Below are 12,210 nucleotides of genomic sequence, written 5' to 3' on the forward strand. Positions count from 1 at the left end.
TAGAGAGAGCAAAGAAAGAGAAAGAGATGACTTTGAGGATAATTTAATTCGCTCACTGGAGGTGTCACTGAGCCAGAAAATCATTTGCCTTCTTGGTTGACACTGTCTTTTCTTTCAGTTTACACCATAAATTTAGTTGACTAAAGTTGTGAATGTTGAATGTGAAACATGTGGATCCTCTTCTAGTGAACAGGCCACTCATCCCTCCTATGATAGGCTGGCTGCCAAAACCAACACGATGAACCTGTCAGATGAGCTAAACATTGGGCAATATGTGTTTCATATTTTAGTCTGGAATTCAACTTCTTTCTGGCTAAGGAGCTGGATGAGAACTAAAGGCAACTCCTCTCAAAGACCACACTTTGTTTTTCACAGTCATTACATGTACTGGTCTCTCCTTACAGTCTCCATGGCAAGCAGCATTTTAAGCAATGAGCTTAGATTTCAGCTTAGGACACAGGTAACAATGCAGTTTTTCTTTTCAAAGACTAAGGATACTGTCACAGGAATAATGGGCAAAAATATACTATGTGCTGGAACGCAGCTCAGCCTTCAGCTTAGCATGATAGGACCTTGGGCTTGGGATCATTTTAATATTTCTCATATCTGGGAAACAACACGCTGAATTGTGAATATGCTAAACTAAAGCATATTAGTCTGGTGTGAGCCACTGAGCTTCACCTGTATAACAGGGCAAACTGGTCAGCTTTATTTAATACAGATATTAAAATGTAAATTTGAAATAGCATATATGCATTAACTCAAAAGTTGAAAAGAGCTGTTTTCCCACAGCAACTATAAGTTGTATCCTTTGTGTACAGGCAGCATTTTCTAACACTGTACCTGGTGATAGCTTTCTTGCTTTAATACACAGTTTATGTGGAATGAACTAGAGTTAAAGTTGCTCCGGGAGTCATAATTTTGAGCTCCCTGACTTCAGTGTGTGTGAAATCACATTCATAATGCTATCTTAACATGGTTAATGCATATCATTGAGAGATGTAAATGACCACATAAGGAAATAAAAACAATGTTCCTGTCAGAGCTCTGAGTTGCCACTACACTATTAGGAAATAAATTAAGCCTCCTTTCTTGAAAATGCTCAGTCGCTAAAACAGATTGCTTCACAGGTCATTCTTTCACATCTTCTTCTGTTTCAAGCTTGTTCTTTACGTAAGATAGTACTGTATACATAAGCACTGAGAAACTTCAGGGCACAGTTTCAAGAGGTTAGCCTCCTAAAGACACCAAAACAAATAGAGATATTTTTTCAGGAAAGCTTGGTGTCATTTGGATGTTGAGTTCTTTCAAAAAATGTGACCCTGAAGGTCACCAGAAGAATTTCTGGGAGCCAAGAGTGGATTTACAGACAGGGAAGATGGTGAACAAGAGGTCTGTGGCCCCAATTAGCACTGTGCAGAGCAGCAATAGCATGCAATAGAAAAGAGACTTCACCACTACGCTTCTCCTCATTAACAGTACAGCTGCCACCAAGAGCATGTGCTGAACGCAGCTGCAAATCTGGCTCTGCTTTAGGTGCGTAAAAGGGACTTGATCTGGTTCTGAAAATAGGGCACTGTCTGGGAGTGACGAGCATCAGAAATTTGGAGTATTGAGCTACTTTTGTGAATATGACCCTAAACACTGATGTTGAACTTAACATTTTTTCCTATAAACTTAAGCTTATTGTCTTTTTATATATTATGAGGTTTGGTCCTGTATTCTCCAGACATGGAATATATGAATAATTTATCTCCAACCAGCTATAGGGAAGGTGTATGCCCCTCCCAGATTATCTTACTGCCCTTTTAGCTGTTGACTCAGAAGGGCAGTTATCAAAGAGGGAGTGGACTCTCTATAGGTCTAGTTAATCCTGAACTGCTCATTTGTCTGGGCTTTTTCTGTGCCCCACAAAGCTATGTGTGCTCTCCAGCACTCAGCTCCTGTCACAAGCCTCCAGCAGGACATGCCTGTGAATGGCGTGAGCTTCTCCTCATCTTTACCTCTCACACATGATTTGTGAAAGCAACAGCAACATCATCTGCTGTCCATGTGTACTCTGGTCCTTTCTGAGCCCGCAGCCATCTCTGGAGAATGCAGAGCAAGACACTAACCAAAATAAGCCAGGGACTCAGAAGGCTACAGTGTTGTTAAGGCAGTAACATCATAAATCGTACAGTAATTATTATCACAAAAAATGAAGGAAGAAAGCAAATGGCTTTAAGACTGTTGAAACAAACAGCTAATGAGGACTATCACATTACACCCAGAGGAGTCAATCCTCAGATGCAGCTGACCCATTTGATTCATACTGATTTACACCCATTGAATACAAGCTCCACTTTGGAATGACAAGGGTAATACAATTTTCTCTTTCAAGCAATGTTCATGCATTCCCCCCATTCCACAGATTTATGTTAAATTTTTTGATGCAAGCAAAAAACACAGGTAATGGACTATATAAAAATGAATTTTTTCTCACCTCTTTTGAAAACTTCGTAACGGATAGAAAATCCTGCTCCGTGTGTCTCATAGTCAGAAACAAATTTAATAAAAAGGTATGGTCCTGAAGACACTAAAGGAGGTGGAGCAATTTTTCCACAGTACTTTCCCCATAAGCGTCCTTCAGCATTATCTCCATCAATCACTTCAACATAATCATACCTGGTAGATAAATGGAAGGAAGAAACTTTTAACTTCCAGGAAAGAAGGAGACCTAATTAATTTAGAAACCATAACACAACATAGATAATCAAGAAAAATGCTAGCTTGCTTGGAAAATGCATTATGCTGAAAGATGTAAGCAAAATGAAATAATTAAAATGGACTACATTATGTCTGTAGACATCATCTGGCAACATGGAACTATTAGGAAGAATGGTGTCCATTATGCTTGCAGACAATGTCAGCTAAAGTAACCAATTAACAAAAAAAAAAAAAAAGGAATCTCATGAGCACAATTCTGTATTATTAAATTGTGTTCCTTTGTCTGTGTAGTGTTGTTATCAATACATAATGCATAGCACTCTTTTCAAACTGTGAAGTTCTGTTATGAATTCAAAAATGTCTTTTTGGCTGTAGCTCTTTATGAACAATACTTTGATTTCCATATGCTGTCCTCCAAACATATGTCCACAGAATAATAAATAAATCCCTAAACATTACATTTTGTTCAAAACTCCACCAACTTTCAGATTGCTGGTAGAAAAATCTGTTATTTTCCTTGTTAGCTGGACAAATAGTTTGGAGCAAATCACCAAATCCACGTATCAGTCAGCACTTCTTTTTTTTCTCAGACAAAACTTGTTTCATTACAAGTCACCTCTGCCTAGGTATTTGTATCAAGAAGTGCACGTTATTACAGTCATAATTATGCACCGCGTGATTACTGAACAAGGTGGGCTAAATTCTCCCATGGTTACTTGCTTCATTCCGAAGGACTTTATAAGGAAAAGCCTATAATAATGCAATAATGATTGGGAGTAGAAGTTTTCTTTGGAGCAACAGTCATGGTAGAGTCCCTCAGCCCTGTCACCAGAGATGCCAAGATGTGAGGTCTGGGCTGATGGATTTGGTTTCAGGGGGCTGAGGAGAGCCCAGCATCTTGGTGCGCCGAGACAGCCGAGAGAATACAAATGAGAATAAAGGTCGTGGGGAGGCAGAAGCTGCAGGTGCAGAGACTGTTTTTAAGTTTTATTAGCAGATGATTTCACTGGACCCCGGACAGGAAGGAGGAGCAGACACAGTCTGCAGAGTCAGTTTAATCTTCTCCTAAAAAATGGTGTCACTTGGAGCCTGGGTTGAACTCCGGGCTTCTTTTTGGACCGTGGTGAAGGCTGTTTCTGCCCCTGCATCTTTGTGTCTCAGCTGTGCTGCTGTTTTCCTTAACAAGTTGCTGTCAGACAGACAATGTCATTTACTTTTCATTATCGTGCTGCGACTGACATTAAAATGTTGCCATTAATTTGTTTAGACCTTTATTCTGCTGTTACATTCGCTGAAATGTTCCAAGCATATTGATATACAAGGAAGCACTAAAAATGACAGGACGATAAAGTGTGTCTGGCATTTTTAAAGAGATCAAGGATAAAAAATGTCTTCATGATGACCAGTGTCACTTTTAACAACTCTGCTCCAAACCATCCAGGACACATTATTTATGTTTACATGAAGTCCCATGAGACAACTGCAAGGATGATATCACTAGTTAAAGTGGATGGCTTAAGGCTCCTTAAATTAAAAATGACATTACCTCATCAGTTAAAATTGTGTGCCAGCTTTGGTGTATATCAAGTAGAAAATAAAGTTGACACTGATGGAACTGTAAGCATTAACATATGTGAAATATGGTGTTAACTGCATTTCCTCTTATGTATTTGATTCTTCAGTAGCAATTGCTCAGCTAGTTAGCTTCACTGTCCCATTTCAGATTAGTGGAAATACAAAGTGGAAATCTTAATTTCTGAGATAATTTTACAGACACTTTAAGTAGCTTGCGCTTTTAAAAATTACACTTCTGTTCTTTATATAATTTATGTCATGTATTACAGGATCTGAAGGCTGTAAAACCAGGAGCATTGTAAAAAGACTTCAGAATTGAGTTCTTTTTCTTATTTTTTTTTTCTCCTGTCCCTTTAGAAGAATATCAGCTCTAGGTTCCCTGCAAAATCTATTGGAAGTACCCAGGGATGCAGGCTGCCAGTTTTTAGATTTTAGGAAAACGGATGTTGAGAATTTTCACAAAACAACTTTTCTCTGAATAATTAACTGTTCGTTAAACAGAAAGAGTCACCACATAAAACCATGGCATCTGAGTGATAGTCTTTGCTCTTCGCCTCATGATGACATTATTTCACCAGTTTCCCAGGCACCATTCATTGCTCAAGCCTTAACAGTAAGTAATTTTCAAATTAATATCAAGAAGAACCGCATTTCTGAGTTATTAAAAGATACAAAAACTTTTAACTAAAAATACTAAGCAAATTTTATATGCTTTCTTACTTCATGTATAAAGAAAAACCAAGGGTTTGAATTCTGTATTTTTATTCTGTCATATACAGCCAAAAAAATAATTAACCTGTAAGTACCAATTTTGCCATTATGTGAAGCAAATTTGTCAAAAACTATTCAAATGAAATTCTATCACTCTCCTAGGCTTCCTCCTTCATAGCAATAGCCCACCCACATGTTTCCATTGTCCCTTATAGTGACAGAATTGTAATTTATGGTGCTCTTTCTGGCTTTTGTGCAGCTGTAAATGACACAATTTGGTTACTAAAAGCCTGTCTTCTAATGGATTTTTCAAGTTACAGGTCATGCAGCCCTGTGGAAGATTGGAGGACTTTTAAATTCTTTTTTCTTTTGCTGTGGAAAATTACTGGGAGAGGGAAAAGAAGTTTAGCTGTGAGACAATAGGTAAAAAGTACGATTTTAGCTTTTGAGAACAGTGCTACAACCTTCCTATTCCGAGGACTATGTCTTTCACTTGCCAACTAACAAATAGTTTTAGATTCTCCCACATTGATGGCAACATCTGATATTTGGGCTGCAGTAAACAAGTATCGATAGTTTTTTTTCCTAGGGAAATGAAATTACTCTGGATTTTACTGGTTTATGCTTGGAAACCAATGTCCTGCTGTCATTTTTGCACTTTTCAAAATCCTACCAGAGACCATAGTGTATCACAAACAACTGTTCTTGTAAATAGGAGAAAGTACAGTCACAACTTGAAAATGGAGTTGCTGCCAAGGAAGCTCAGAAAGCAGCTTGCATCTCCCTCTGGACTTGGTAGCAGTTCCTCTCCATAAGTTTGTCAGGAGAAGATGCCGTGCCAGGGATGCAGTTGGCACATTGGCATCCCTGTGAGGACACTGAATGTGTCACCTCTGCAGCACCCAGACAGTCTTGGCATACAGCCCAGAATACTGAGTTTGCAAATTTGGATTTCCCACTTGGCAATTCTTCACTCAGTTACTGCTGTCAATGGCGTGGCAAATATTTCTTGTAATGTTATAGTCCTTTAGGGTTTATGGCACAGAGATGTAAATAGAAACATAGCACTAACCACCAAGTGTAGTTTCAGGTGAAAGACTGGAACACGAGCTCACGTGTGAAAACAAGAGGTGCCTGCCTAGAAGAGATGGTTACCAGTGGATACGGTTGTGGAGCCACTGTGCCATGACACAAAATGTATTCCCTTTTTGCTTGTCTCGGTCTTTCCAGATAGCCCATTTCTGTTTGCTTTCTGTCAGCACCCTCTGTGATGTGCCAGGACTGTGTGTGGGTCCTTGGGTGGGAGCCTGCTGCAAAGCACTGGGGAGCTTCCCCCAGTCCTCCTAGCTGGTGCTTGACCATGTCATTACTAGATGGTCATAATTTTATGATTCACTAAAACAATGTCTGGGACAGATTCCCATTGGGAAGATGAGGGAATATAGAACTCTGCAAATTCTTGAAGGAATTGCAAAAAACTTGGTTTTGTTTTGGAAAACGTAAGTTACGGGTTCGAGGAAGAGGCCAAGCAATACCTATAAAATGAGCACTGGGCAATGAAAAAAATCAACAGCTGCTGAATATAGATTATGGTGAAATTTCTATTTCGAGTTTCTAGCGGGTGATAACAGCGCTTACGTCTGGTTTCAGTTCTGAACATGCTGGCGACCTCTGAAACATGCCATAGCACGTTTTGCTGCAGAAAGTGAGTGAAAGTGATGGAAAGCCCTGCCTGCTGCTGAAGCCAGCCACTCTGCCAAGCTACTCTACGCTTCTATGCGTTTTCCTATTATTAGGGCAGAGAGATTGTACGTCTTTTGCCTAAAAAAATTCCTTCCCAAGACATATGCAAAACTCAGTTGAAATCTCAATATCTGCCATATAACCTTATGAAACTATCAGTAATTTACATCTGAATATGCTATATTTTTCTGCAGCATACTATGAATGGTATGCATATATAGGGTGGTCATGAGTATTTTGGTTATTCACCTGTTAGAATGAAAATATTTCCAATCTCTCCATTTCTTTTATCATTCTGGTTCCACTTCCACCAACTGCTATATCTCTCCCTGACATGAATTATCCACCCTGATCAGACTATTTTTGGATCTGAGAATTTGCTTCTTAGTATGTATCTTTCTTTTGCCTTTATTTTACAAAGATTTTTTTTAAATTATTTCTCACAAGGCTTCATTTTAGCCGAGCAGTTGGCATTGCAAGAGCAAATCTAAATAAAGAGTTTCAAGTTGTTCCGCACTGTGGATTTATGCCCCATTAGTGACTGAAGGTTAGAGGTGTGGGATTTGCTGCAGTGCTTGTGGCACAAGGCAATCTGTATCCCAGAGCTAAAAGCTTAAGAACTGCAGGCACTCGAGGGACACCAACCTTAATCCCAGTTTATTAGCAACAAGAAAAAGAAGTACATGCTGTTAAAAATAAAAAATTAAGCACAGCCCCAGACAGGCTGTTTTTCTGCCTGTTGGGTTGTTCTTCACCTGAACTTTGGTGCAACATGCCTGCTCTCCGGGGCGTCTTGTGCCCCACCCACCCTGGCAGGGTGACCCATCTAATGGGTGTTGGAAACACGGCAGCCTTCCCTGGCAGCTGGGACCATCAACGCAGGTGTCCTTGTGGATGAAATAGAACTCTTGAGGCATGGGCCTCAGAACACACCTTGATGGTGGTGAAAACAGCATGCAGCCCTCGGAGGATCCTGGCAGACTGCTGTTACTGCAGCAAGTCATGCCCTCAGCACCCAGAGACATGGGAACTGAGGGGTTTTTTTATTTTTTTAGCCCCTTCCCAATGTGCTTGGTGCCACAGGGTCCTGCCTGGTGCATTCCTGTCTGGCCTGGCTGCTTGCTGCCACCACACACTGCAGTCTTCTCTATAAGAAGAAAGACTTCTCTATCCCACCAAGTCAACCGTTGTGATGTGTCTTTGACAGGATGAATGATGTGACCTTTTCTTTCTTTCTTTCTTTCTCTCTCTTTCTCTCTTTCCTTTATTACTTTTTCTTTATTTTCCTTTCTTTCTTTTCTTTCTTTCTCTTTCTTTCTTTCTTTCTTTCTTTCTCTCTTTCTTTTCTTTCTTTTTTCTCTCTTTCTTTCTCTCTTTCTCTCTCTCCTCTCTTTCTCTCTCTCCCCCTCCTTCCTTCCCCACGCTTCTTTCTCTTTTTCATTCTCTCTTTCTTTCTTTCCCTCTCTTTCTCTTTTTCTCTGTCTGTCAGTTCCTCCCTCCCTCCCTCTTTTCCTTCCTTCTTTACTTTCTCTCTTTCCTCCTTTCTCTCTTTCTTAAATCTATTAAAAAGCCCAACAGATCACTTCTCTGAGTGCAGACACGCATACAGTTGAATTAGCACCAGCCAGTCAATGCAATTTCTGTAAGAAAGGGGGATGTGGGATTGAGTGCCCATGGAAGGAGGCTTTTAAACTGATTTTACTTGTACTGGATGAAGTCCCCCAAGGGAGACAACATATCATCTGAATCCCACAGTTCTCTAAAGTGCTGGATATTTAAATGTGCAATTTGCAATCAATTAACAATCTGTAATTTAATGAAATCCCTGTCAGTTTGAGGGGCCTTTGTTTCCATTGGTCTTTTGTGAGCTGGTGTTTTTGTGGTCTTCACTCAGGGCCAAAATTCACTGAAGTTAGTCATACAAAGGTCCTGTCAATGTAAGAGATTTCTGGGAATAAGGCCATTGGTATTTGGCCACTGTTCAGTGATTAACTAATGCGATTAATTGACAGTGGTTCTCCATTAAGAATGAACTAGTGAGGGTCTATTTTTGTAAAAGACAATGCTGTAGTGAAAAAGAGAAAAGAGGTAACAAAGACATCGATGAAGATCTACATTTACCTACTGTAACAGTTTGATTGCAACTAATGTTAGCAACAGTTTTGTTATTACACTGGTTTCTGGAATCATCTAATATGTTGGGATTTGCCCTTTCATTTTAAAATTAAGCTATTAATTCTCTGCTGAACAGAGGAATCTGAAACACAACATCCCTTAACCAATAAAAGTTCAAAACCCAGAAGTAGTACAAATAGTCACTATTATTCTAAAATCTGATTACCATTCATCTTTTCACATGCTTCTGTTTGTTTCACTCATGCCTTTTGGATACCTGTGAGTGGCAGAACTGAAGATCTAAACTAAATGAGCAAGATTATATCTGCACTTTCATCTATACTGCTCCACTGAGAACTGATCTTCAGCTGCTGCAAATGAGATTACCCCCTTTATGTCCATGGACCTAAGCCAGTTTACACTGATATATGGCTAAAGAGGGTGCAAGTGGTGACAGAATGTTTTACCTTGTATTTACTTAGTTCTATTCTCTTTACACTGAATAAACTCCAGAAAATTCTTCAACAGAAATGTGAACATCAGGATTCACTCTGGGAATTATGTAACAACGTCATGTAGAAAATGAAGAAGAATCAGATGTTGTGGACCAGGTTTTGTCATTTTAGTATTGCAATATCCTAGGGGAAGTAAAAGCAAGATTCATGTGCTAAGGTCTTCAGCATACCTACCTGCAAAAAGCATTTTACCAATGAAAAGATTTGATCTTGAAGTTAGGGCAAACTCGACAAATTTCACTGCTTGCCACACACTAATAAATTATAATATAATGATCGCAGTACAGAAAAATGAAAACCTCTTCTGGGAAGAAACATTCAATTTTAAATCTCTCCAGTGAGGAACTTCAGTTCATAACTTTCTAGCACAGAAAAATGCTATCTTTGCATGGAAAAAGGTTTCTATCTGTCAAATAAGACAAATTTTCAAATCCATGACTTCCACTTTAAGTGGGGAAAAAAGAAACACTTAGCAGTTTAAAGACTTCAGAGACGAAGGAGCTTTTTAGTGTCAAACTGGTGAAGTTTAGTATTTATAGGAAATTCACATGCCTCTAATTACTCTAAACTCAGTTCCCGAGTAAAATATGCCATCTGGAAGATATTAAAGTCATTTACAACTTGTTCACCTCCCTATTTCACTGCAAAATCTTACCTCTTGCCAACTTTCCAGTGTTCTCCACAAAATAAAATGCAGTCTAATTTTTACTGGTTGTTTCATAGTTACTTTATCTACACTGAGCCAGCTAAGGGATTAAGAAACTGAAAAAAAATTTTAAAAGTAATTTTCTTATTACTCAGTATACCTCAAGATTTACATTCTTTCATACAGACATTTCAGGTGCAAGGGTTATGCCTTGGCTTAGTTTGGTATTTAGCCACTAATTTGACATGGTTATATTTGGAAAGATATTCTAGGTGACAAGAGAGACAAAAAAAAAGATGGTATAAGCAGTCGTCTTGCATAAGAGTAGGATCTAGTAAGCCAAAAAAAATACTCCTAAAAAGTCAATTATACAGTTTTGTTTTTGTTTTTATGACCTCCCAAGAGACACCCATCAATCAGAAAACTTCTTGTTAGTTGAGCAACTTCATCCAAGTATGCCAATCTGTTTATAAGTGAAGCTTTGCAACATTCCTCTGAGGTAAAGTTGTCATTCTCGTTTTATGTATGTGGAGACAGAAGAGAGACACTGAGTGCCGACAGTCTCCCAGAAGTTTTTCAAACAGAAAGGAACAAAGCCTATATAGCAAGATATCAAGGTTTTAAATATAAAACCTTGGTTTAGCTCCTCCTGCAATAATAGAAAGGTTCCTAATGGCTTCTGTGGGTTTCGAATCAAGCTTCTTGACACAGGCTCAAAACTTGTAAGTTTTCTTAAGCCATAGAATGACTGGAAGAAAAGGCTTCAATGTCTCACGCGATCTAACATATATTTGCGCGGTTTCTGGAGAACTAAACTAGATTACTTGCATACAGAGACTCATGCATACATATATATGCACACTGCTGCAAGGAGTCAAACACTAGCTGTACACCTCTATATCCATTAAACACTGTTTTCGTGTGCCTAACTAGTTTATTGATTTGTGGTTGAATTAGTGTTGTTAGCACATACTGCTGCATTCACTAAAAAGCCTGCTTAATTGAGAAGTTGTAGAACCTTCAGGTTTGCTTCCTTGAATACCTAAATAACAGAGAAAAAGTTGTATCAAATGAAGATCAGAATCTTTTATAATTTCTTTTTCTTTCCATGAAAGTAGAAAAGGAATACTTTAAAGTGATGGCAACCTTATAGTACTCCATTTGGGAGTTTTGAACTGCTGATTAATTTGTAATTATCCTGTTGGGATCTATGTGGTATATTAATCATAACCTTAGGAACTTGACTTTTGAAAGTATTAAGTAGATGTTAGCTTTTCACAGAAACTGCGAAAGTTCAGAACATAAAATAAGTTCCATGCTTTTGAAACTCAGATATTTGTCCCTTGTGGGCTGTCTACAACCTCCCTAAGCAACACCCATAATTAATGAAACTAAAAGAGGCTAAGGGAGAAAGGAAATTGCAGACATACATATCAGCTTTAGAACACAAGCTATGGCAATTTTCTTCCATGGCAACCATGTCCTGAAGCTTTGTAAACGCAGTAAAATGATGGGTATTTTAATTTATTTACAGTTAGGAACTTTATTAAGAGAGTATTAGGGATGTGGCGTTAGGCAGTTGGAAATCAACATTTCTCAATGTCGTTCCCTTTGTTCTGATTCCTGCACCACATTCCCTATGGGCAGACTGCTGGCCAAGTGAAAAATCCACCGTGAAATGAGTCTCTTCACATACCTAGTCTGTATCGATGCCAGTGACAGTTACGGCTCTTCCTTGCCTCAGAGTGTGACACATGTAAATGGGTCGATTGATTTTTGCTGAGAATGTATCTAAAACCTGTACACGGCCACACGGCTAGGTGTGTGTATGAACATGAGGAGTTATTGGAAAAATTACAGCTTTGTTGATGCAACTTTTGACTTGTCAGTGTTTAATCATGTGCATGTATCAGAGCTTTTCCTGTGTTTTTTTTAAAGGAGGCGAGGGAGGCAGACTCTTTTAAGCTACCACCAAGGGAAAAAGTGCTTGAATTACATAAAGGATGTCAAAACTTTCAAGGCTTTCACCGGGCTGAAAACGGAGCCCTAAAGTCTATGAAATATCTGGCATTATTAGCTAAATATTCGCATAATGTTGAGAAGACTTTTGGCAGCCTGCTGTAGCGCTTAGAGATGAAAACAATCTCTCCTTAATTCTTTCATATAACACAAACTTGGAAAGACAAAGTGCCTGGCCAT

General features: G+C 38.9%; 1 protein-coding gene across 1 annotated transcript in view; it reads right to left on the minus strand.

Annotated features, from left to right (window-relative positions):
* NRP1 (neuropilin 1) overlaps positions 1-2,664 on the minus strand; it is a gene marked incomplete at its 5' end in the record, with an annotated part of 65,521 nt that extends 62,857 nt beyond the window's left edge. Inside the window, one exon of the mRNA XM_009865687.1 lies at positions 2,483-2,664. Within this exon, the coding sequence (XP_009863989.1) occupies positions 2,483-2,664 (182 nt within the window). The remainder of the gene's footprint in view (positions 1-2,482) is intronic.
* Between the last annotated feature and the right edge of the window lie 9,546 nt (positions 2,665-12,210).

Source organism: Apaloderma vittatum, unplaced genomic scaffold, assembly GCF_000703405.1.
Source record: "Apaloderma vittatum isolate BGI_N311 unplaced genomic scaffold, ASM70340v1 scaffold2513, whole genome shotgun sequence".
Taxonomy (NCBI): Eukaryota; Metazoa; Chordata; class Aves; order Trogoniformes; family Trogonidae; genus Apaloderma; species Apaloderma vittatum.